Genomic DNA, 27,077 nt, shown 5'->3' with positions numbered 1-27,077 from the left:
GGGGCTGGTGCTCCCACCAGGAAAGCCCTGTCCTTTCTCTTGGCCCCAACACAGGGGGCCAGGCTCACAGCCCGGCCACCCTCTCTCCCCTTCACCTCTGATGTCGCTGCTGCCACCTCCTCTCCTGTAACAGGTCCCTCTGTGCAGTGTCCTGATAACAAAGGCTTTCTTCGCCCTGCTTGGGAAACTCCCCTCCATCCACCCAGGTTAGGCCAGTTGGACACGTTTTAGAGCTTGTGAAGATTTTTGGTGCCCCTCAGATGATCTGGGCCCTGACGCTTGTTCACTGTTGGTCTTGAATCAGTCACTTCTTCCCTCAGGGAGTCAGTTTTCTCATCTTTCAAATGGGGGTATTGGCCCAGTACCTCAAAGATGGAAGACTAGTGGCAAACGTGTACCAGGAAGCATATATAACAAGGTTCATAGCAGCACGGTCATAACAGCCCCAAACTGGAAACAACCCCAAGTCCACCAACGTTAGCGTGGAGAAATAGCAATAATTTATGGAATATTCATATGCTAGATTCCGTATAGCAGTCAGAGTGAACTGTTGCTATCCTCAACAACACGAGTGAGTCTGTTATGGGCTGAATTGTGTCCCCCCCTCTCCCCACAAATTCCTGTGCTGAAGTCCTAACCCCCAGTACATCAGAATGTGACTATCTTTGGAAATAGGGTCTTTAAAGAGGTGATTACATTAAAATGAGGTTATTGGGGTGGGCCCTGACCCAATATGACTGGTGTCCTTATAAGAAGAGGGCATGAGGAAACAGACACACACAGAGGGACAACCATGTGAGGACACAGGGAGAAGACGGCCGTCTACAAGCCAGGGACAGAGGCCTCAGGAGAAACCAACCCTGCTGACACCTTGATCTCAGATTTCTAGCCTCCAGAACTGTGGGAAAACACATTTCTGTTGTTTAAGTCCCCCAGTTCCTGGTACTTTGCTTCAGAAGGCCTGGCACACGAATACAGAATCTTACAGTGTTGAGTGAAAGGAACAGGACACACACAAAAACTAAAATACTATGATTCCATTTGTATAAAGGTGAGAAACAGACAAAACGTGGGTGGTAAAACTATAAAGAAAGATAAGGAAGGATTTCCATCCAAGTCAGGACAGTGGTGGCTTCTCTGGCGGGTGGGGAGGTGAATCAGAAAGGGGCACCGGTGGGGCAGGGAGAGGGGCTCTGGGTGTCTGGAATGTTCTCGCTCTTGTGGTCACACAGGTGTTTACTTAGCATGACTCTATAATTATGCACTCATTTATAATTTATGCAATTTTTAGATGTGTTTTATACTTTATAGCAGAAAGAACTTCGAGGAGGAAAGACAGAGAGAAAACTAAAGACAGAGAAAGAGAGAACCCAGTGGCCTGAGGGTGGTGGCAGAAACGTTCTGCTCGGTCAGTGGGTTTGAATCTGTGAGTCCATCAGATCTCAGTGATCACTGCCCCGTCCTTGTATATCACAAACTTATACCTCACAGGCTCTTGGAAGTGTCTTGAGTCACAGCCTCTAGCTGAGATTATCTCTAAGGATTCTTTCAGCTCCCAAATCCTTTGATTCCAGACGTGGCCCTGGGTCACACCCCCTCTTCTGCCCCCGCCAGCCTCAGCACCCCTGCTGACCGAGGCAGTGCGAGACCAGCCCGAGATGGGAGCCGCTCTCGTGCTGGGCACATTTCCAGCGGGGCCCTGGGAGAACTGTCCATGTGTACAGCCTCACGCTCAGTTACCGGATACCCATGGGCTGTCCTGGCTGGCCTGATGTGGGAGGGACCCCCCGGGGTGGACGCCACCAGGTTCTCCTGCCTAGCACTCCACACACTGGCCCCCTCCCAACTCCCAGAAGCAAGGCTGCAGGTGGGGCTCCCGGGCTGCACAGGGAGGGAAGCGGAGGCCCAGGCTTACCTTTGCTGGTTTCGCTCTCTCTAATTAGAAAGGAGCCGGCCTTATTGATTGGAGCCAGAAGCTGCCTCTCGGCGTCTCTCCGGCAAATTGATCTGAAGAACCACCTGGAAAAGAAAAGCACAAAGGCAGACAGACCTCAGAGAGTGGCCACACTCCCGGGGATACTGTCACCCAAGTCCCTTCCCTCCAGAGCTGAAATGTGTTCCCGTTGCCAACTTAACCCTGAGCTGAGCCCCTCACATTTTGATACATGAAACACCCCTCGGTCCCCTTCCCTGCAGTCAGCGATGGACTCAGTGTTTTCTTGAAATGAAAGGAGAGCAGTATTTGGTGCCCTTTGTTAATTTTGCTCTGGGAGAATGCACCTGACACCTCCCCTCACAGCCCACCCTCCTTGGGGTTGGGTCTCTAGTGCCCCTTGAGCACAGGCTGGTCAGGGTGGACGTGCCCGCCCCACACTGGTCCAGGGACAGGCACAGGGCCGGGCGTGCTGGGCAAGGAGCCCTCCTGGGGGCGAGCGTCGCTGGATGGGAACACTAGACGAGGCGGCAGAGCCGTGCCAGCTCGTGAGTTTGACAGACTCTGAGCTCCTTCAGGGCAGGGGTCACGTCATAATGGGTTTTGCATCCTCCCCGGTCCTGGGCAGAGCTGGGGCTCTGGCTCTGTTTGCTCAGGGCACTAATGCTCGAGGCCCTGGCTGGTGCCGCGTGCAGGTGGGTTATGAGCATGCTGGGGCGGAGCTGTCCCCTAAGGCCCCCATCCTGTGAGTCCCCCGAGGTGCAAGCCCTGAGTCCTGTCCTGGAGGCAGGGGAGGAGGGTGGCTGATCAAGGTGGTGGGACATGGGGTCGTCTCTACCAGGTTAGCCAGGAAATGGGCAGCTCCCATTTTACAGGTGGGAAGGGTGAGATGGGCTCCCTGAGTGACACCCTCACTGTCACACAGAGATTTCAACGTTGCTGGGACATTAGACAAGCCTTTCCCAGAGGCACCAAGTCCCCACCCCTCTCCTGCCCCCTCTGTGCCGGGTTCACACCCTGCTCTGCTATTTAGCTACTTTCTGGCTCTGCCCTGAGCAGACTAGAAGCCCCCAGCACACGCTTCTGCTCTGAGGGGCCGTCTGTCCACCTACTTTTCCACTTCCAGGGTCTCTATTCGGGTCACAAAGTTGCTGGGCACGTAGCCTTCTCTTCCTGTGATGAGAGACTTGGCCAACCACCAGTCTCCAGCTCTAGGTGGGAAAGAAAAACAAAACAGGTAGCGGCTCCCACAAGGCTCTCTGGGCAGCTCACAGCCCACAGCATCTCACCCCTGGGAGGCAGAGGATTCGAGAGGCAGGCGGTGGGGCAGAGGGAGGGAACTGGGGCCAGGGGCTCAGTGATGCGGGGTGTCCAGGTCATTCCAACTCGCCAGCATCCGATGGGCCCGAGATGCTCCTGGCCCAGGGGAGGAAAGGGAACAACGCAGCCTCCGGGGGGGTTTGTCTCCATAGCCTGATCCACGAGGGCCCCAGTCCTCTGGTGAGCCGCCTTCCTCTCGATTAATGGGACACGTTTAGGGTTTGGGGAGTGAGGTTGGACTGGACGGGAAAGACAGAAACAAGGAGGGCTGCGGAGGAGAGGACCAACCGGAGCCCACAGATGGTCAAAAGGTCAGGGCCTTCACACTTTATCGCAGAACATCAAGGAATAAAGGAGTCCTCAGCCTCCACGGGACAAGCTCAACGTGCGACAGAGTGGCTTTAGAGCAGTTTCTGAGAAGAAACTCTGGATAAACCAAAGCTGAATTCACAGGTAGGGTCTCAGGCGAGATCTTGTCTGGCAAGGGAGACAAATCTGGACACAACAGACTCCAGTCCAGAGCCGTGATGGAGCAGCCAGGCAAGCGTTGTGGGCATCAGGAGGGCTTCATGGAGGAGGTGACGTTAAAGGTGGGTTTTGAAGGAAGAGTAGGGTTTTGACAGCAGAGCAGGAGGTAGTGAATACGAACCCCTACTACTGAGTGACTGGGCTGGGCTGGGCTGGGGGGCAGGGCACTGGAGAAGATATTCTGGAGGCAGCCGTGCAGGGCGGTGGGTTGGGGGAAAGGTAGGTGGGGGTGGGGTGGGGTCCTGCAGTCACAGGGACGGTGTCCGGGACACTTACTCCTTCAGGATCTGCAGCTTCTCCCCCTTCAGCATCTGCAGGTCCCGGTCGTTCACAGCTTTGTAGTCATACAGGGCCACCACGAAGTGCTCCTCTAGGGTTAACAGGGAAGAGATGGTCACTGCTTGGGCTGCTAGAGCGATGGTAGGGGCTGGAAAAATCCCGAAGATCTAGGGAGATCAGCTGTGTGGACCTGAGGAACGCAGACCTACGTCTGGGAACCATCCCTTATCACTTCGGAGGCCATGACCCTCCCCTCTCTTCCCCTTCTCCCCCTGCCCTCCCTGCCTCTGTTCCAAGGGCAGTAGTGGTCTCGGAACATAGCAGCTGTAACTTTGACCTGTAACGGTACCCAGGGCCCTGTCACAGCACTCTGGCTGGCAGTACCCAGACGAGCTGCTGGTCCCTGCAACACAGCGGGCTCTGGAGCATGGCTTATTGTCTTTCCAATGACCACTGCTTTTCTGCACAGCCCTGGGGAGCGAAGACCCCCCTGCCCCGAAAAAGGTCACCTGGAGACCACTTAGCGTCCCCAGAAGTAGATGACTCAGCTTGGTCACCAGAGTGTGGCTGTTCCCCTCCCCTCGGCGGGAAGGGGGGCTGGAATAGATGACAGAGGCCGCCTCCGGTTCTGAGATTCAAGGTCTTGTGCCAAAGGCAGTTGGTTTTACTTCCTTGTCCTGGACTTCCTTCCCGGAGATGCGAAGCCCCCGGCAGGAAGTAAGGATCTCCCCTGATGGTAATTAACCGTGATCCTCAGCACGGATAAGAAACACCAGGCACCAGGTGAGGCCACTAACTGGGTTGCCGCTCTTGACTGACAGACTCCGAGCTCCTTCGCGGAGGGGCCCCATCGTAATTAGCTTTGCATCCTCCGCAGTCCTGGGGCAGAGCCGGGCTCTGGGTTGTTTGTTCAGTGCAGTCGTGGGAGTGCTCTAATGCCTGAGGCCTCCCGGTGCTGGATGCAGGTGGGTTATGAAGATGCTGGGGCAGAGCTCTCCCGGAAGCCCCATCCTGTGAGCCCCCTGCCCCGGCCTGAACCCCCGAGGTCATTCATTATATCACCTCCACAGTCCGGCCCATCAGAGTGGAAGTGGAGACCGGGGGTGGTTAGAAGGCCGGCAGGGGGCCTTTGAAAGTGGGCTGGGAAACTAGATATGGGAAACTCCATATGGAACAGAGCAAGGGCTGGGACACAGAGCCATCGGCCTTCGCCCTTGGAGGTTGGGAGCTAGAATTTTTGAAAGCCTGGGTTTGACGATGCTGTTTGTATTTGCTGTAACTCTTTTGGTGCTCGTTCGTAGTTTGTAAAGTCTTAAAAAAAAAAAAAAAGCCCACCCAGGCTCAGGTACACTAAATGAGCTGGTGCTTGGCTCCTGGAGGGACACCCCCCAAGGGCAGGTGAAGCCTAGGGCACCTCACTCAGCCTCCCCCCAGGCCTCCTCCTCTCCGACCCTCGAGGGCCCATCTTCCCCAGGAAGCCGCTCCCACCTCGGCCCCTGTTCCAACTGCACGAAGCCGGGGGCCCGGAGGACGTGGCCAGGGGAGCCTCAGCTGCCGAAGCAGCCCCTTCTTACCTTGGTCCGGGTGCCTGGTGTCAGGAGGGGGCGGAGCCAGGTGGTTAAACACGACCTAGAGCGGAAATGCACGTGCTCTGTGTAAGGTCATGGCCCCGAGGCCTGGGCAGGGCAGGAGGGGTGAGACTGCTGCGTGCCAGCTGGAGGGTCTGGGGGAGCCTCTCTGCTGGCCCAGGAGGCTGCACAGGTAAATTCTACACGTGCTGCCTCAAGCCCCAGGTGCCAGTGCCACGTCCCACAAGCCGGGACCGCCTGCCCAACCACACACGTGGCTGGAGGAGGGGTACGTGGGGATGCCCCAACTTCGTAAGAGGCAGCTGTGGAACTGTGGGAGGAAGCCGTATCACCCAGGTTAAAGTCCTGGTTCTTCTTTAAAAGAGAAATTGCAAAAGAGTATTTGCTCTCAAGGGAAATTATTTTAAAAGCATATTTCCCTCAAACTCAACAGATGTATTCCCAGGTATGTACCCTGTAGAGAAACCTTTGCACCGGAAGGCTCCCAGAAAAAAAATTAAAAAAATAAAAATCGTTGAAGTGTGGGAATCACCCTTTGACCAAAAAGATAGACGAATAGACAAACTGGAGCGAGTCATGCAACGAAACCCGGGGCAAGTGCGTGGCTACAGCCCCAGGCATCCCCGTGGATAAAACCCACAAACTTAAGGGAGATCCAAAACCCACGTCTCGGACGAATACGTGCTGTCTGATTCAAATGATTTAAAGTTCACAACGGGTAAAATCAAACTGAAGAGTGTTTAGAAACACATACATATGTGATCACACCGAAAAAGCGAAGCTAAGGAATGATACACACTCTCAGGATAGTGGGGCCCGGGGTGACGAGGATAGACTGGGGGCAGCAGACAGTCTCAACCGGTCACCTTCTACTTCTGAAGATGACGGAGCTGTGCTGGCTCTTCATTCTGTTCTTTGTTCAACTTGACATATGCGTTACAAATTTTTTTTTTTTTGGCCACGCAGCATGTGGGATTCCCCCACCAGGGATCGAACCCGTGCCCCCTGCATTGGGAGCATGGAGTCTTAACCACTGGGGCCGTCAGGGAAGTCTCCAAATATTCTTTTTGTATTCCATATTTATTGAAAACAATTTTGAAGTAGGATTTTGCAAAATGGCATGTATAGCGTGGTTCCATTGACAATATAAACATGTAATATAAATGACCCACAGAAAAGGGGTCTGGAGGCAGGAGCTCTGAAGTGCTAACTCCAGGTATCATTGGGCAGTGGAATAATGAGTATTTACGATTTTTTTCCATAATTAATAGATATGATGTGACTTTTAAAAAAGTTTAAAACCTTCCAGGCTCTACTACTTATTAGCATATAATGAACACAGTCGAAGTCGGCGTTTTCCCAGTTGATCATTCATTCATTCAACAAACATTTCATTGCTACCTGCCAAGCACTGCACTAAATTGGAACACGGATAGATAAGATTCCTCTAAGAAACAGGATTGGCAATTCCCCCTCCCCTCCCCCATCAGGTCACTGTCAGAATAAAGCAATGGCCAGTCGAATGTGCTGGTGAGGGTTGGGGGACCCAGGCATGACTCCCAACTGACCCAAACCAAAAGGGGGTAGGTAGCCGGGCGGGGGAGACACAAACATCATCATCTAAAAGTGCCTCTTTGGGAATGCTACTGTCAAAGGGTGCCAACCGTTTTGTGAACAGACCAGAACTGCATGACAGGCTCCATGAGAACTTGAGGGCCTGCTGTGGAGGAGAGGGCCCCTCCAGTCCTAGGCTGCCTTATCCCAGGACGGCAAGCTGCTTGGAATGCCAGAAGCAGTGCCACGAAAGGGACGATGAGCATCAGGAGCTTCTGGGCAGGGGGTGGGGGCAGCAGATGTTGCTAAATGCCCCAGACCCCCCCTCGCCCCACCCTTTGTTCAAGTTGACATTTTTGATTTCCTTTCCTCTTCAAGGCTGCCCGTGTGCATTGAAAACTGGCTAAGAATTACCGGGAGCCCCCTAGGCCCGGCCCTGTGCCTTGCACACCTGCATATGGTCACGTCCCCATCAGAAAGGCATTCTTACTGTACCCATTTTACAGATGCGGACACTGAGGCACAGAGGAGTTAAGTAACCTCCCTGGAAGCACACCGCTCATAGATTTAAGCTCGGCCATCTGGCTGCTAAGCTTGGTACTATGCCACCACTGCGACGTGGGTCGTGGTGGCAGTGGGAGGGGTCTACTTGTTGGTGCCCCGCGTTGTCTAGAGATGGCGCTGGTGCTGGCTGGAGACGAGCAGCAGCCCCGAGCCGCACGGGGGAGCTCCGTGCGCCCCTCTCCCACCCCTCCAGCTGCGCACAGCAGTCACTCACCAGGGGCGGCAGTGGTGGGGCCTCTTTGCCCTGGGTGCTGGCCTTCTCGGGGCTCCATCTGCCCTTCCCCTTCTCCTTGACCTGCCTTTTGCTGCTCACTACTCCCATCCTGTCGGAGAGCACACAGAAGATTGGCCATGTGAGTAGGTTTTCAGAGCCTCTGTGCACAAGAGCATCCTCAAACCCCTTCTGGTTGCCGATTAGAAAGGTGGGGAAGCAGGGGGGCAGTGAAGGTCAAAGTCAGAACATGGGGTCAGAAGGGGCTTGGGTGGGCTAAGCTTGCCTCCATCGTTTTTCCCAGAGCAGGAAGAAGTGGCCCAGAGAGGAGAGACTCCTGGGTTTAGGACACAGAGATGGTCTGGCCTGAGGAAACTGCCAGAAACCGCCAGGGTGGATCCCAGGCCCCTGGGGGTAGGAGCCTTGCCATCTAGAAAGAGGCTGACCAATGTGTCTGGTGGTCTGGGTTTCAGTCTTCACTTGGGAAAGTCACATTCCCTCTCCTGGCCCACGTTAGAACATTCTGAGGTTCTTTCCAGCTCAGATTTTCAGGTGAGATGCTGTAATTTAGGTCACAAAGATAGTATAGGCATCTAATGCCAACTTTCCAACAATATCGGGGAATCTTCTTGACAGGTGAGTGAAATACAATCAAGATTTTTCTTGGGTAAAGAATCTTCAAACGACAGATGTGGGAAAGACCCCGGGGACCACAGCCAAGAGCATCGCCACTTCACCACCACCCCCATTCCAGGGCCGGCTGTTCAAGGAGAGCTTACTCTTGACCAAGAACTTCACCTATCTTGTATCATCCTTTCAAGTCTCTAAAATAAGTGCAAGTAGGAGGTCTGAGATGTTAAGCAGCTGGTTCCCAGTCAAATAGTTAAGCAATGCACAGCCAACCATGGAGCCCTGGCGGACACTAGACCACCACACTTACCCACATTTTGGATAACAGATTATGGGGTTGTACTAGGAAGCGCTGCTGACTTTTATCAGGGGACTATTTAATATCTATTTATATGATAATTTTCTTCTTTAATTTGTTGATGTAATGAGTTATGTTGATCAATTTTCTGCTACTGAAACATCCTTGCATTCTGGAATAAAAGCTATTTGGGGGCTTCCCTGGTGGCGCAGTGGTTGAGAGTCCGCCTGCCGATGCAGGGGACACGGGTTCGTGCCCCGGTCCGGGAAGATCCCACATGCCGCGGAGCGGCTGGGCGCGTGAGCCACGGCCGCTGAGCCTGTGCGTCCGGAGCCTGTGCTCCGCAACGGGAGAGGCCGCAACAGTGGGAGGCCCGCATACCGCGAAAAAGCAAAAACAAACAAACAAAAAAGCTATTTGGTTACAGTGCCTTAGTCTTTTTGATACACGGATGGGTCCTATTTGCTAATATTTTATTTTGAATGAAAATCTATATTCCTGAGCGTGATTGGTCTATAAGGAATTAACCTTAAGATGATTCTGGCTTCATAACATACCGGGGATCTCTTCGTCTTTGTTCCTATGATCTTGAATCGTTTAATAACATTGGGGTTATCTGTTCTTTAAAGACTACATGGAACTCAGCTGGTAAGTCATCTGTTCCTGGGACGCTTTTAATAGTAGATCTCTAAATAAATTTCCAGTTTCTTCCACAGGAATTTGTTGCCACTTTTCCTCTTTCTTGCACCACGTTGATAATTTATATGATTTATAGGACATCTTTGATTTCCTCTCCATTTCCAATTTACCATGAAGTTTTACATCATATTGTTTTGTAATTATTTTCATCTCTTCTCTTTCTTGATTATGACTTATTTGTTGTTCCCAATATAAATTAAATGTACTGTCAATAATTACAATTTTTAATTGGATAACATTATCTGAAGGTTTCTATGACCAAATGAAGTCCTACCCTAGCTTTAAAATTATGAAAAAGGAGAGTAATATCAAACCTGCCTGAAAGTGGAATAGGAATAGACATAGCATCAGTGACGCATAATAATTAGAATGCAAACAGATTCCAGTACGTATGGAAACTGCATATATGAAAACAGTGGCATTTTAATTCAGTGGAGAACTGAGGGTTTATTTTAATAAAAGGTATTGGGGAAATAGCTATCTACCTAGAACAAAATACAATTGGATGCCAATCTCACACCATATTAAAAAAATAAATTCCAGGTGTATTGAAAAAAATATTAAAAATTAAACAATTTTAACTGGAAGAAAATTTAGGAGACCATACATATGACACAGAGCTTGGAGATAACAATTGACAAAGATGGAATAGCTAGAAGCTGAGAGAGGACAAAAAGACATATTCATAACAAAAGGACAGATTCATAAATGTTAAAGGTACTACAGTAAAAGAAACCATCATGAAGATAAGCAATAGATTGGGGAAAAGATTTGCAAAGCATATGGCAAACAAATGTCCACTTATACGCAGAGGTCATGAAATTTGGCCAGAAGTATGGGTTTAGCATATAATCGACTCGATAGAAAAATGAGTAAAAATTATAAATAGACAATCCATCCAAAACAAATCCAAATCACTAAACAGGCATGTGAAAAATGTTGAAATTACTTACCAATTGGAAAATGCAAATCAAAATAACAAGAACGTTGCATCAATAAGATGGGGAAATATATAAGAGGAATGGTAGAGGGAAGAGATATGGGAACATATGTATATGTATAACTGATTCACTTGGCTATAAAGCAGAAACTAACACACCATTGTAAAGCAATTATACCCCAATAAAGATGTTAAAAAAAGAAAAAAAAGAGGAATGGTAATACCAATTGTTGATGGTAAAGAAAAGGAAAATTGTGTTTTCTTACATTTCTGGTACAAAAGTATTTATTATTGTTATTTCATCTGTTCTTTCCCACTCCATTTCTAAGATGAAACCTCTGTGACGTCTGGGATCTTTGCATTATACATTGTTAATCCAAATTGCTAAAACAGTGCCTGGCACAGAGTAAGTGCTTAATAAATATTGAACAAATAAAATATGAAAAATTGCCAAACTTGTAGAAAGCAATCTCTCAAGTTCTATTAAAATGAAAAACTACACATACCTTTCGATTTACAATCCCACTTCCAAGAATCTCACTGTGTACTAAGACATCCTTATATAGGAATATATGAGATACAAACACGTTTATTGCCGCAATAGTTGTAGCAACAAAAAAAAAACAAAAGAAACTTTGTAACTGCTCACCAACTGGGGAATTGTTGAGTAAATCTGCACTTTAAAAGTCTCTAAAATATTATGCATCTATCAAAAAGAACGTGTTAGATCTTTACCAGCGAGGCTAAGAGGAATTGCTACAACATATAGTTAGGTGAGAAAAGCAGGATGTGAAAAGTGAGGCTGTCCCATATTCGGAAAAACCAAAGAATGAGACAAGAAACCCCTATGTAGGCACATGTACGTGTTTTTATATTACATGGAAATAGGTTTGGGAGGATAAACACGAAGGTGTTTACTTTGGTGACTGGTGGAGGAGGTAGGGACAGAGGGGGGGCAGAGACAGAAAGGGAGGAAGCACGCCCACACCCAATAGAAAAAACAGCAAATTTTAAAAAGTGCGTGTGTGGGTGTTAATGCAAAGCAGGACTCCAAAAAGACATTTCCTAAAGTGTTAATATTGTTTATCTCAAGTAATGAGACCTCGTGTGACTTTTACCTTCTTTCTTATGATTTTATATATTCCTTGAATCCTTTAACAGGAAACATAATCTTATTGGTACAAGCAGAAAATGAAAAGAGATGTGAATGACTTCCCAGGGACCAGAGGGGGCGTAAGGCCTGGACCCGGGTCAGCCCCAGCTCTGGAGAACGGCTGCCTGGGCCTCAGGCCTTTCCTCCCTCTGCCACCCAGCCTCCTGGCGCAATGAAGCGTCAACCATACTGCCACCAATTTTAAACTTCCTGGGCAGACCTTTATGTCCACTTAAATAGCAGAACTGAACATCTGCATAACTTGACAGGAAGTAAAATTCCTCAGATTAAATCACCACTACTTACACTTCCTCGTCCTTTGACTCCTTAGCGGTGTGTATGCAGATGCTTTTCCATGGGTTTTATAAACACATCGGTTCTCTAGGGTCCCTCCACCCCAGAGGCTCTGACTGGAGCCTGAGTTACGCAGGAAGCCATGTGACAAGCAGAGCTGCGTCCGCGTGCTCGGGCTGCCACCCCGCTGTGATATTTTAGCAGTTTCAGGCTGGGTGGAGCCAGGAAACAAACGCAGCGTCCACGCAGAAGCCCAAGGCAACACGTGCGGCTCCCTGGGTGTTCAGGGGGCTTTGCTGCACTTAGCGGGCACTGGCCTCCTCCCAGCGGGGAAGGATGGATGGGAGAAGGATGTGAGTTGTGTGTGTGTGTATGTGTGAGAGAGAGAGTGCACACACGTGCACCTGAGTGTGTCTGTGAGTGCATGACAGAGCAAGCCTGTGAATGCACCCGTGTGTGTGTGTGTGTGTGTGTGTGTGTGTGTGTGTGTGTGTGTGTGTAGTGCAGGGGGTAGGGGTTAGAAAGAGGAGGGGATGTTGGGGGAGGCGACCTCTGCTTGTTTATTTGAAATGAATTAGACGCCGCTGCCCACCTTAACCAGAGCAGGGAGATCAATGTAGGCCCCCGGGGAGACGCTTAAAACCTGAAACAGGGGCTTCCCTGGTGGCGCAGTGGTTGAGAGTCCGCCTGCCGATGCAGGGGACACGAGTTAGTGCCCCGGTCCAGGAAGATCCCACATGCCGCGCAGCGGCTGGGCCCGTGAGCCATGGCCGCTGAGCCTGCGCGTCCGGAGCCTGTGCTCCGCAACGGGAGAGGCCACAACAGTGAGAGACCCGCGTACCGCAAAAACAAACAAACAAAACCTGAAACACAGCCTCAGCCTGGCAGGGGATGTGGCAGAGGCAGTAACTAAAAATAGAGAAACTGGAAACCCTTTATTTACAGTGGCCAGCATTTCACAGGATGAAAGCACTTGACATATATGATTCATTCAATATTCATGTAGCATCCGTAGGGTGGTTACAATTACAGTAAGTCCCCTACACACGAAGGAGTTCCTTTCTGACAGAGCTGTCATAAGTCCAAAACAGCCCAGGTACCCAACTAACACAGTCGGCTGTATAGCACTGTACTGTAATAGGTATGTAATGCTTTTCACACAAATAATACATAAAAAACAAGCACAAAAAATAAACATTTTAAATCTTACAGTACAGTACCTTGAAAAGTACAGTAGTACAGTACAACAGCTGGCACACAGGGGCACGTTCGCGTCTTTGAAAGTTCTCAGCTGGACGGCTCGTATGTAGGGGACTTACTCTATTCTCATTTCACAGCTGAGGATGGAGTGGCAAGGTGGCTTGTTAAGGTCACACTGAAGGTGACAGAGCCAGGTGCTGGAGGGGGTTCTCAGCCCCCATGCTGCCCCCGACCTCCCTGCCCAAATCAGGGACATGGGTGCCCTGCCTGGGGCTCCATCCCCTGGGCCCACAGCTCAGGCTCAGACACACAGTCCTCTCCGCTGTGGAGGCTGCACCTGCCTTCAAAGCCCTCCTGCCGGGAGGAAAACCCTCTAGGGAGCTGCTGGACGGGGGAGGTCTGGAATTCCAGGCAGAGAGCTTTGTACAGCCATCTCCCTCCTCCCTGGCTCTGGGGGGAGTGGATGGTCCAAGCAAGCTGGGCTCAAAAGCAAGCCACGAATTGACTGTGTGAACCTGGGCAAATCACCTCATCACCTAGGCTCAGTCTCCTGACCTATAAAATTGGGAAGTATGAAACTACTCCTCGTTTTCATACATAAAGACTTCCTGAGAAAACATACTCAAAGGTGAATGCCTAAAAAAGCCAAACAATGGACTTTCCTGTTTGGGGCTGAAGGGGCAGTTCTGTTTCTGTGGAAATTAAACCAGGTTTCGGTGCACTTTTCTGCTTGCCATGCCCTATGGGTGCAATTCCTCCATCCCGATCCTGGCTTTATGGAATGCCATATCTTTAGCATGTTTTTAAACAAAAACTAATAACGTGTCAATTATGTCTTGCCTATTTGGCAAATCTTTGTCTATTTTTAGCCTTTCACAGATGTCTTTTAATTATGCACTTACCCATGATTACAGGCGTAATTCCAATGACTACTTGTGTAAAATTACGGGGCAGATGCACCAAAACATTAAAACACTTGTGCAAACACTATCACCCAGATGCAAATGGTTGTCCTGCCAAGACGGAGCTGTTGGCAGGCGGGTGGCAGTCCATTCACCAGCTGACGTGCTCAGGTCCGAATTCAACACATGGAAAATGTTTGGGGATGTTGACCCATAATGCACAACTACATAGGTTTTATAGAGTTCAAGGACCAACAGCCCGTACATAAATCGCGTGGTTGTCATGCGGACCAAACAAGATGAGGGTCAGAAAGGAACGAGAGCAGAGAGGGTGCTAAATAAATTCTAACTAGAGGATGAACTGGGTGACAGAGGAGAGCTTCATGGTGCCCTAAGCTACCACTGGGGTCCTTCGGGATTTCCTAACCTTTCCTTTGGGGGCGAGAGCCTGGGTGGCGGTGGAGACGGTAAGTGGGGGACAGAGGCCACCGAGGATGGCGGGCTGTCGTGTGGCTCCGGGAAGTGTTGATGGCTCTGAGTCCCTCCACCTGAACTGGCTGCTCCAGAAGCAGGTTATTTGAGAGGCAGGAGGATGATGTGGTAGAAAAAATCTTCTGCATAAAATCAACCCTGGAAGGCACATGGTTGCATGACAGAAAAATCAGTTTGACTCTGGTTTACTTTTTTTAATTTAATTTTTTTAATTGAGGTATAGTTCATTTACAATGTTGTGATTCTGGCTTATTCTTTTAAATAGCAGGTACTGTCATGTGTTAAGCGGTCCCCCTGTGCCAGATACTGAGCCAGATGCCCCACGAACACTGTCTTGTTTGAGAGAGACCATGGGGCACCGTTGACAAGAATGCTGAGTTCTGAATCCTGGTTTCGCTACTTTTGCCCTGTGTGTCCTTGGATAAGTTGCTTAACATTTCCGTCTCTTAGTCTCCAGATGGTAACAGTTCCTGCTCCCAGAGCGTGGTAAGGATTAGATTAGTTATTACATGCTACTGGAACATCTTAGAGCAGTGCCTGGCCCATAGTGTTTAATAAATATTTTACTATTATTCCACATATACAAATAATCAACAATAATATTTCCTTTAGTAACTGTGGGACAGGCAGTGCTACCTTCTTTCTACAGATGAGATGGACTTGAGACTTGAAGCCACGTCAAGCTAGTGAGCTGCGGAGCCAGCCTTACACCCACCTCTGACTGGTTCCTAAGTCTGGGATCTGGAAACACTGCCATGTTATTAGCCGAAAGCTCTACCCTCTGACTTAACCTGCCAGACATGGGTGGGTAGCTTCAAGTTGGAACAGGTAAGCCTGTGTGCAGACCCAGGGCCCATCCTGGGCGTTGGACGTCGTGGTGAGACGCCAGCCTCTCATTGGCGAGTTCCTTCTGCCCTCGTGGAACATTTGTCTACTTCCAAGCAGTCCAAGGCCTGCCCCCCACGAATCCACTAGTGCAATGCCCATTTCCTAGAGAGTACAGTGATGGGCCTATGACTCTAAACTAAAGAAGAGGCCAAAGAACTTGAATAGAAACTTATATTTTGAGTCTCAAGTTCAGGATAACTCAACTTGAATGAGGCTACATCACCTTTGCCCATATCGCTCCCCCCACATGTGATCATGAAACAGCTGCAGTGTTGGCTCTTAGAAACTATATTCTTGTGTTCATTCAGTCACCGTCAACCGTGTACTGTGTCAGACACAGCGAAGACATAGAGATGAAACAAGGAAGGCGTCCGTTCTCGGGGGACGATAAGAGGTGAGACATACACTTAAGTCACAACAATCAGGGTAGGCAGGTGACATACAGAAGAGAGGCCTTGTGAGCTCAGCAAGAAGAAATCACTTCCACCTGGAAGAAAACACTAGGTAGTCCTTAACGGATGGCTCAGATATCACTTTTTTAGATTAAAACTATTTTTAATGAAAACTTTCTAAATATAAAAATAAAGAGTATAATGAACACCTCCATACTCATCCCCCTAGATTCACCAATTATCTTTAGAAATTGTTTTCTTGATTGAAGTACTCTAGGTGTTTTAAGACAAATCATTTTATAAATAAAGGATTGAAACTTTGAAATGAAATGAAACTCATGGCTTGAAACATGCCGTGTCACCTCCACATACACTGCACGTGTCTTTAAAACATGGAGACATTTTCTCACAATGTCATTATCACACCTAACAAAATGAGCAATAATTCTGCGGTTTTATGTAACATCCAATCCGTAATCAATTTCCCCAGTTGTCTCAAAAATGCCTTCTTGCTGTTGATTTGTCCTATCCAGGATTCAAACAAGCTTCACACATTCTATGGGATGGTTGAGTCTCTCTCAAGTCATCTTTACTGGAACTGCCCCCCAGCCCCTGTTTAGGTTTGTTTCATGCCACTGAGTTATCGGATCCAGAGCGGTGGTCCTGTGGAATGTTCTGCGTGCTGGAGTTTGCATCCTCGTGGTGGCTCACAACCTGCTGCTCTATCTACCTCTTCCTCGTACATAGAACTAACTCTGCGGGGTCCACTACATTCAGGTTCATCTTTTCCTGGTAGGGATGCCTTATGGGGGTGACGTGAGCTCTGTGTCACAACCTATCTGGAGGCCCAACTGTCCAGCGGCACCGCTTCAGTGATGCTAAGATAGATCTGGGTTCAGGTGACGCTGGTTTGATCCTTCCATCGATCATCTCCTCATCAACATTTCAACTAATGGTTCCATGAGGGGTCACTAAATACTGATGTGCTAATTCCAGCATTCCTTCCACACTTGTTAGTTGGGAGTTGAGAGAGTAAAGGATGAGAGCGAGAGAACACCAGAAAAAAATGCCCTGCATAATTCCACCAGGGCTGGGTAGTATCTGCATATACAGAAATGGTGCTTTCCCAAAGACGTCGACGCAAGAATCTTGTTCAGAGTTTTCCACTGGCTGGATGCTAATGCTAGAATTAGTCAAGAAACCACAGTTAACACCTTGTGCGATATTTTCAATACTAGTAGAATATTTGCCCAGTGCTAGCACAGGACCCACTGTAGAGTTGTAACTCCTGCCTGAGTATGTCAGGGCCACTGGGCGAGCTAGCAGTGGACTTGGACTTGTGTATGCCCTTGGTCAAAGCGGTCGCCAACTTAGGCCCAGTGAAGAGGAGACACACATATGGCTATTTCAATTTTGTAAACTGAAAATATTTCTGCAGTGGAAATTCACTCCCCGCAATGGTAAATTGATCAAAATGATTTTCAGGTGGTAAAACGTTAGAGGGTGCTGAGCAAAACTTCAGGAAGGAAGACAGCCTTCTTGTGACAATGTGTTAAGTAAAATATAGACACATGCTTCCTGTGTCACCTACATTTGATTCTGCTGACATAGGCAAGCTTGAAATTTCTTAGGCAATTAGGCGGAAAATGGTACCATGATGATATTTAAATTCTTGTGATAATTACTAGCTTGTGAATAAAATTCTTTTATTGGGAGACACCATGTACATTTATACTAAAAAAAAAACCAACAACCACGGGCTTCCCTGATGGCGCAGTGGTTAAGAATCTGCCTGCCAATGCAGAGGACATGGGCTCGAGTCCTGGTCAGGGAAGATCCCACATGCCGTGGAGCAACTGAGCCCGTGCGCCACAACTACTGAGCCCGCGCACCGCAATTACTGAAGCCCGCACGCCTAGAGCCCGTGCTCCGCAACAAGAGAAGCCACCGCCATGAGAAGCCAGCGCACTGTAACAAAGACTAGCCCCTGCTCACCACAGCTAGAGAAAGCCCGTGCTCAGCAACAAAGACCCAATGCAGCCAAAAATAAATAAAAAGAAAATAAATGAAAAAAAAATAAGCAAACAAAAAACACACAGTAGTGATAAGTAAAACATGCTACCCGTATGTCGAAACAAACAAAAAAACTACTGGTGTATTTGGTACGGATGGGACCATGGATCTTAATCTACTTTTAAGTTTCTATTTTTTTTGCACTGATTTTATTAAAAAATTAAATCATGAGTTCACTTCCTAATGGAGTCAGTTATGATTCTTTAGCACAGTAGTTCCTAAGCTTGCATTATCAAAGCTGGGAGTTTACAGCCAGTTTGAGGCCCAGTCCCAGCAGTTCTGACACGTGTAGGTCCAGCCTGGAGCCCCAGGATCTGCATTTTTAATTACTGCCCTAACCATGCTGGTGCAGATGGGTTCATCAACCCCACTTCATGAAGACCCTTTCTTTCATTTGGCTGCATTTCTGGAGTATTACTTGCAAAAAGGATTAAAAGATAGTCCTGAAGACCTTGGGTATTTCTTCATATGAGTCCCTCGTAAATAACGCTTGTAGTTTTCCTGCCTGTGATCCTCTTGTCTTTAAAAGGAATGATTTTTTTTTGTCCTCCATACACGTGTCCCTCAAAACGACCCTGTGAGCTGAACAGAAACCTCATCCTCGTCCTCAGGAGGCTGAAGACGGAGGTGAAGAAACAGAAGCAACTGGACAGGGATTTGTGTCACATCGCTGACGGGAAGCCTTGTTCTCTCAAGCTGAGGCTCACAGGTGTCTTCCCAGATGCGCGTCTGTTCACGACCTGAATTGCTTTCAAAGGCACTAGCCATCATCAGTCCTTTTGAGCCGCCTCTCCAATGTTTATTATGCACAACTCAGAGGCGGAATTTGTAAACAGAAGGGAGGCTTGTGTAGAGAAGCACCTCTACCAGGCTTGAGGGGACGGGGAGACATTCGGACTGAAAATGCTGGCTCTATTTTATGCTTGCAAACAGGAAATTGGAAAAGGTTGAAGACAGAAAGAAAGGAAAAGAAAAAAAAAGGTCTTAGGTCCCTGACATTTTTTTTTTCCTTCGGTATGCGGGCCTCTCACTGTCGTGGCCTCTCCCGTTGCGGAGCACGGGTTCCGGACGCGCAGGCTCAGCGGCCATGGCTCACGGGCCCAGCCGCTCCGCGGCATGTGGGATCTTCCCGGACCGGGGCACGAACCCGTGTCCCCTGCATTGGCAGGCGGACTCTCAACCACTGCACCACCAGGGAAGCCCCCCCTGACATTTTTTGGGTTAACTGTAATTATTGTGAGACATGGATGTCCGGCTAGAGGCACACAGATCTAAAATTAACTTATAAAACTCTTTGTTGTAGGAGTTGCCTATCACAGGGGAGCATGAATACTAATGATTACTAGCACTGGACCTAGTATTCCTTCCTACTCAAGACTGGACACTCTGCCATGTGCTTTACATATAGTATATCTAGACCTGACAGTAGACATACTCCTTCCCATTTTATAGATGAAGAAACTGAGGCTCAGTGAGGTCTAAAGACTTGATCAAGACCGTACACCGAGTCAGAGACTAATATTTAAAAACCAATTCTCTGGCTTCGAAATCTGGCTGAATCTACTGTGTTCCAAAGTATGCGAAGTAATGTAAATGAAACACTTGTGATGACATCTGTGAAAAACATAAAAATGATTAGAAAATTATGTATAAGTAATAAGTGATAAACAAGTAAAAGTAGATTATAGTAGGATTTTAGAACAGGATGCAGGTCTTAGAGATCGTAAACATAGCAGCAATAGAAAAAGAAACTAAAGCGAAGTGCTTTCAATAAATAAAGAGAAATAAAACTAGAAAAAGAACAGGGCACAGCGACCTGTGAGACAACTGACCACATTAAGTGGTCAAAAAACACATAATTGGATTATCAGAAAAGGGATGGAAGAGAAAAAAATTTGAAATGAAAGATGGAAATTCCAAATTTGATGAAAACTATAAACCCAAGGATTCAAGAAAGTCACTCAGCTTCATGTATGAAGAAAACCACCTCAAGTTACATCATGATCAAATTGCTGAAAACTAGTGATAAAGAAAAAATCCTAAAAGCTGCTAAAAAAGATACATGATAGTTCTAGAAAAAAAATCATAGGGGAAATCTTTGTGATCCTGGCTTAGGCAAAAAAAAAATCTCCTAGAACTTAAAAGCATGTAAGCATGAAAGAAAAAATTGATAAATTAGACTTTTCCAAAGTTAAAAATGTCTGCACTTTAAAAGACACTATTAAAGAAATGAACACGTAAACCACAGACAGGGGAAAATGTTTGAAAAACATATATATGATATGAGAGTATATAAATAACTTTTTCAATGCAATAAAAGAAGGCAAAAGTTCAACTTAACAAATACTTGAATGAAGAAGATACTCTATGAGGAGTATGAAAATATTGTGTCTGGGCCTTCCCTGGTGGGCCAGTGGTTAAGACTCCGCACTTCCACTGCAGGGGGCAAGGCTTCCATCCCTGGTTGGGGCACTAAGATCCCTCATGCCGCGTGGCACGGCCAAAAAAAAAAAAAAAAGAAAGAAAGAAAAAGAAAATATCCTACCAAGGGCAAAAAGAAAAAAAAAGGGAGAACTTTGCTTCAGTCTTTCTTGAATAATTCATTACTTTTTTGGAAAGGCAATCATGCTTTTTGCCCAGAAAACCTTGAAAGTGAATAATCTGGACTCATCTATAAGATGAGCAAAGGCAAAAAAGCCAAAAATACTTTTATGAAAGCAAGTTCCTGAATGATTTTATATTAAATAAGTTGAACTATGTAACTTACTTACAGTAGTGCCTTGACACATAGTAAGACTCGATAAATGTCAGTTATTATTATACCATGGCTTGATAATATATTATTATACAGACCCCCAAACCATCAAGAAATACTGATATTTGTTTATTTAGAAGCTTGTGTGATTTGGGACAAGGTTTTTAAATCTCGCTGAGCCTCAGTTGCTTTATCTATAAAATGGGGCTAGGGATATGTTTCCTGCTTGCCTTAAAGGATCAAATGAAAATCATTTAAATAATATGTAAACTTTAAAGTACCATACATAATAAAAATCTCTGTTAAGACCAAATAATAAAACCTAAAAATTTTCTTCCATCTTCCAGACTATCCACCTCCCTACTGGATAACTAATATGTCATCAGGTGGACTTCAGTGCAGTGTTTAGAGTGAAGTATTTTTTTTAACATCTTTATTAGAGTATAATTGCTTTACAATGTTGTGTTAGTTTCTGCTGTATAACAAAGTGAATCAGCTGTACGTATACATATATCCCCATATCCCCTCCCTCCTGCGTCTCCCTCCCACCCTCCCTATCCCACCCCTCTAGGTGGTCACAAAACACAGAGCTGATCTCCCTGTGTTATGCAGCTGCTTCCCACTAGCTATCTATTTTACACTTGGTAGTGTATATATGTCAATGCTATACTCTTACTTCGTCCCAGCTTACCCTTCCCCCTCCCTGTGTCCTCAAGTCCATTCTCTACAACTGCGTCTTTATTCCTGTCCTGTCCCTAGGTTCTTCAGAACCTTTTTTTTTAATTTTTTAGATTCCATATATATCCGTTAGCATACGGTATTTGTTTTTCTCTTTCTGACTTACTGAGTCAAGGTTTTTACATGCTAACGATGATATTGATTAGATCACATTAAGAAATGATAATAAGTTCTGGAAAAAAGCTAAGGAAACACCCAACATGATTTTCTTGGGTATTGGTCCCTGGGTCTGATTGAAGAACTAGTCTTCATTCATGGCGTAGCCCATCCATCATCCTGGCACCCTGTTTCCATTACGTCACCCCCTCCTCTGGCCCACAGCACTTCTTACAGCACCAAACACAGTCCTTTGGGCCTTCTGTTTAATGCCTGCCTTCTAAATTAGACTTTGTGAATGCCTCAAGGGAAGGGGCTTTTTTTTTTTTTTATCTTTGTATCTCCAGGACCCATCTCAGCACTTGGAACGTATTTTAATATGCAGTAGAGCTTTCTCTTCTTTTGAATGAATGAATCAATCAGAGAGAACCCAAATATAAGAAAATGCCTACTTATCCACTTCCCCCTAATATCCCGCTGCCATAAAGAGTAATCAGTTTAATTTACCAGGACTATAGTAAAAAGATGCCATTTATACCAAAAGCCAGTGTTATTCTATGTACTGATTATCGATCCCTAGCCAGTACTATGTGGTCAACAAGGCACATTGATCTAATGTTTACTATTGTATTACATCTAAGATGTCCAAAATGAAATAATTTACTCCTTTTTTATTGCATGATTATTTCCCATATTTCAGGAAGTCTTTCCCCTTTAAGGGCTGCCAATTTTCAGGAATAATAAGTGGTTAACTTAGCAGAGGTTCTCAGAGGAAACAAGGAGACCTGAGATTGAATTTTGCCCCATCTTCTTGCCTCCAGGTATGCACGCTTGTGTTTAAGGAGATTCAGGACAGGATTACTAAGAGAGAAAGGAAATCAAACACATTTAGGAAGCCAAAGTCACTTAAGGGTGCCAAATAGTTTGTTGTTACTAAAAACATCTGTTTGAAGAGAAGAGGCCCCTTGGTATTCAGGAAGTCATGGGTTGAAGTCTCCCACCCGTTGGGTTGAACTGTTGGGTTTGGTCTCTTGGATTTCAAAGTTTCTTTGGCTCCTTAAGCCTTGAGTGATAACATTTCCTGTGATAAACTCAGCTCATCTCCTATGGTTAATTAACCAACCACAAATATTTCTGTGTCAGGCCAACTCCCTGGAGAGAAATGCAAGGCCAAAACATTTCCTCTTGTTAAGAACCAAGGATGGCCATGATCATGGCAGAGCCTCTTTTTTGAACACATTCGCAATTGGCTTTGGTTAAAGAAGTAAAAAGAGAAGCAACTCTCTCAACCACAAGGCACTTTAGCACAATGGGTACGCACACGCAGAGCTGACAGTGAGACAGGCTTGGGTTCGAATCCAAGTCTCCCCAGATGGGGATCGTATGGTCACCATTCCATGCCTGGACTTCCTGTATGGAGACACTGATCTTTCGGATTCTTTTATTTCAACCCCAGACTCCCAAAAGGGGGTGGGAGGGAAGGAGAGAGAGAGAAAGAAAGGTCTGTTGTTTTTAAAAACATTTTGGGGGCCACAGCCTCCTTTGAGAATCTGACGAAGCTACAGACACCTCCCCCCGCAAACACACTTATGTGCATACATGTCCAATTGTGTGTTCATTTTCAGGACGCTTCTTCCCCAAAACCCTCACAACGATTCGTGGACCTCTGATTAAGAATCTTGGTTTAGACTATGGGACAAATGAGGCCAAAGCCTTGGGTTTTGTTTCCTTATGAGTCATTTCATTTCACAGAGAGGAAAGTCTGTTTTCCGGCCAAAGACCACATCAGTAACCCTGGTCAGCGAATATAGTTGCTGACAACGAGGGAGCTAGATGAGAGGCTGAAAACTCAGGCCACTATCACCACGGCTTCAAATGCAAGTCCAAGTCCACCCCACTCCACCCCCAAATAAGCATTCCGTCTCCCTATATAACTGTCGTTCCTCGGAAGGACTAGGAAAGGATACTCTTTGGCTGAGTGATGCAGTTCAGAATGACTTTGCAAGCTACATGTTATTTTGTTTTTAATCATAGCCCTCTGGGATGTTAAAAAAAGGAAACTAAAATGGCCAGTTTGAAATAGAGTTAACACAATGAAATATTATGCAGCTTCAAAAATGATCACTGTGGGGGCTTCCCTGGTGGCGCAGTGGTTGAGAATCTGCCTGCCAATGCAGGGGACATGGGTTCGAGCCCTGGTCTGGGAAGATCCCACATGCCGCGGAGCAACTGGACCCGTGAACCATGGCCGCTGAGCCTGCGCGTCCGGAGCCTGTGCTCCGCAACAAGAGAGGCCGCAACAGTGAGAGGCCCGCGCACCGCGATGAAGAGCGGCCCCCACTTGCCACAACTAGAGAAAGCCCTCACACAGAAACGAAGACCCAACACAGCCATAAATAAATAAATAAATTAATTAAAAAAAAAAAAAGATCACTGTGAAGACATGTAGCCATGGGAAAGATGCTTATGTTAAGATGAAAAAAAGAAAGCAAGGAAAAAGCCTCCAGAATCCAAAGGTCTCTGTCCCTTATGATTCCAGCAATGAGAAACTGCATTGTATGAACCAAGACAAGCAAGTCTTGGGTAGAAATCAGAGGTTAGTGGAATTATTGATGGCTCATATCTATTTCCAAAAATTTTTTGGTATTATATGATTCTTATAGTTTTAAAGAAAGGAGGTAAATGATAAATCTGTACGAAATCAGCCTATTCTTCCAAATGGCTGTGGCGGATCTCCTGCTTCTAAGTGGCCCGGCCATTTCTGTGGCTTCCCTGTGAGCAAGTGAAGAAGGAAGGCCCCCGGCGGACCTGGTCAGAGCTCCGCAGACCTCACGGAGCACAAAACCCCAGGCTGCAACTGGAAGAGCAGAGAGAGCGCATCCTTATTCCTAGGCTTGGGTCCTCGTCATCCGAGTCTGGGCTGACAGGGAGACTGGTTCCTGCAAACAGCATGAGGAATTTCACGTCTAAATGTACGTGACCTTCTGCTTTTTAGATTCCCCCCCATCCACAAGCAGAGTCAGAACTAAAGGACACACCCAGGCGACAGACCACTCCCCTGCCAAGCTGGAAATAGACACAGGGTCCCCGCAGGGTCCGCATGGGTCCTGGGAGTTTAGCTACTCTCACAACAGCCACCAAGAGAAAATTGCCAAGGGTCTTCCTGCAGTGCAGCCAGCTGCGGGGCGGGGCGGGGCGGCAGCAGCTTCATCAATAAGGACTTGACCTTCTTAAGGTCATGGTCAGCGCACTAGTCATTAGCATGGAGGCTCCACAGCCCAGCTCTGACCTCAGGCCTGGCTGACGTCCCTCAGGCGAGCTCCTAACCGCCTCCCTCTCATCTCTGCAGCCCTGCAGCTGGGGGGTCGTGAACAGCGAGAGCCGCCATCACCGCATCCTGCACATGTGGCTTTTCCTTCCCAAAGCGCTCAGCACATGCAGGGCTGCCCTCCTTCTGCAGCTCCTCCACCGAGGCTCTGCTGGCCCCTAGAGAGATGAGTGGCTACCTCGTCTGATGGCCCCGAAGCCCGTGGCAGGACCTGGGGGACAGCCCCGTCACAGACAGAGCAGATAGGGGTGGGCACAGCGGGTGCACATCTGACCTCACAGAGACTCTCGTTTCTGCTCCCTCGAGGCCTCGCGTGAGTCTGGCTTAGCGCACGTGGATGTGGATGCCAGGGTGTGGCACCCTGACAGCCTTGACCCGGGGCAGAGGCTGGAATAAGACATCCCAGCAGCGGCCTGCGTGGATAGAGAAGTAGATCAGATAGGCCGCCTCAAAGGCCTGATTCCCTTGAGCTCCCCACCCCCAACCTCGGACCCAACCCTGGAGAAAGGGGGAGGGTACTGAGCTCACTGGGGGTTTTTCCACTACCCAGCAGAAACAAAGATGCTCAGACTAGATGTTCTGCTTTTGCACACTGAGTGTGGCTGAGATTCATACCCTCCCACATGGGTCCACACTCTGCCCTGACCCCCCCTGAGCCCACCAGACATCCTTCCAGAGGCAGCAACACCTTCATCATAAACTTGCTCAACCCGTGCTGCTACCGTCTGTGAAGCTGGTGTCCTTGTCAACAATTTCAGAGGTTCCCCTTAGCGTCATTGTTCTCACAAGCAGGACATTCTTCTTCTTCTCTATTTGGGGGTGAGGGGATAATAAATGAGCCAAATACTGATTCCTGAGTGTTCCCAGGCTGTGCGGCCTTGGGAAAGTAAAATAGAGTAAAGCAAGGAAACAAACTCAGCACCGCGCTGTCCCCCCCTTAGGTCAGCAAGCGCAGCATGGGAAAGCTTCAAGGCAGTCTTAAGGCCAGACAGACGGAAGTGAAGAGTGACGAGGTCCAGCCCGAGGGCCAGGCCAGTCACCGATGATCTGTGTGACCTCGTGAACGGTACTCTGCTCTCTGGGTGTGTGGCTGGGGGTTGGCGATACAACTGGGGTGTGTAAATGGGACCTGGGATGGAGACCGTGCCACCCAGCTTGAAGCCCAAAGTCCTTTCTCTTAAGCTCCCTGCTGGGCTCCATGGAGGGAGCCTCTAGCCAGGCCCAGGTGGAGGGGAACGGCCATGAGAAGCTCACGAGATTTTAGAGCTGGACCTTCGAGGTCCCACAGGATCTCTCCCTGGGGAGATGGGCATTTCCGGCAGAGAAGAGGATTTAGCAAAAGCTCTGAGTTGTGGTGGGCCCAGTGAGCCTGGAGGTGGACGCCAGGAGAGGGGACGGAGACCCAGACGGTCTGGTCTCTGTTCTCAGTCATCGAGAGGAGTCAACAGAGATTTTACCCTGACTGGTGACAGGGCCACGTTTGACCTTTAGAAAGACCTCACCGGCCACATGCAGGATGGACTGGCGTGGAAGAGACTGGAAGCAGACAGATGAGCTCCCAGGATGTGCAATCATCCAGGCTAGAGTAGGGGGGACCTGAGCTAAAGCGATGGAGACCTGGGGGCGCATTTGAGAAAGGAGAAGTCAGTGTGATCACGGTGCTGCCCTCACACAGGGAAGCCTGGGGAGCTCCGGCCGTCCTCTGCCTTTGCTACGACTCCTGCTTCCCCTGCACTTCAGGGCTCCTTTGTAGGAACACTCCACACTCCTCCCGGAGATGCCAGGGGAGCTGGTCACCTTAGCAGGAGATGGGAGGAAGGGCTGGCAGGGCACCCAGGGATTTCAGACCCGGCCTGTCCTGCGGAGTGTGGAGTCAGGCCAAGGAACACCAGCCCCCGAGGATGGGCGGGCCTGGCACCTCCATCCTCCCCTCTGACTTGCCCACAGCCCCAGTCCCAGCCCCGTGCTCCCACAGACACGCCGGGCCCGGCTCTGGGTGGGAGAGTGGTGGTGGGTGCTCTCGGCCCTCCCGAGACCCACTCAGAGCAGAAGAAGACATGTCTTGCCATTTGATGACAGAAAACATTGTGCGGTAGAAAGTATGAAGGACTTTGGGGAGGAGGTGCTCCAGCGACTCGATTTCTCCAGAACGGAAGAGGCCTGGAGATCTCTTTATGGGGCAGAATGGATTCATTCACTTTTTTTTTTTTTTTTTTTTTTG

The 27,077-nt window shown here is 48.0% G+C and overlaps 1 protein-coding gene across 2 annotated transcripts in view; it reads right to left on the bottom strand.

The window, feature by feature from the left end:
- The window catches only part of BLK (BLK proto-oncogene, Src family tyrosine kinase), a 46,805-nt gene that overhangs the window by 11,073 nt on the left and 8,655 nt on the right, over positions 1-27,077 (bottom strand). For both annotated transcript variants that reach the window (XM_027087946.1, XM_027087945.1), the window contains exons 2-6: positions 7,982-8,090; positions 5,635-5,689; positions 4,058-4,151; positions 3,046-3,144; positions 1,916-2,019 (exon numbers count right to left, since the gene is read on the bottom strand). In XM_027087946.1, the coding sequence (XP_026943747.1) occupies positions 1,916-2,019; positions 3,046-3,144; positions 4,058-4,151; positions 5,635-5,689; positions 7,982-8,089 (460 nt within the window). In that variant the 5' untranslated portion in view covers position 8,090. The remainder of the gene's footprint in view (positions 1-1,915; positions 2,020-3,045; positions 3,145-4,057; positions 4,152-5,634; positions 5,690-7,981; positions 8,091-27,077) is intronic.

Source organism: Aethalodelphis obliquidens, unplaced genomic scaffold (genome assembly GCF_003676395.1).
Source record: "Aethalodelphis obliquidens isolate GAN/ISIS:26980383/991018 unplaced genomic scaffold, ASM367639v1 scaffold61, whole genome shotgun sequence".
In the NCBI taxonomy this organism is placed as follows: domain Eukaryota; kingdom Metazoa; phylum Chordata; class Mammalia; order Artiodactyla; family Delphinidae; genus Aethalodelphis; species Aethalodelphis obliquidens.
Note: the sequence above shows the minus strand (reverse complement) of the source record. Positions and strands in the feature narration are given on the sequence as shown.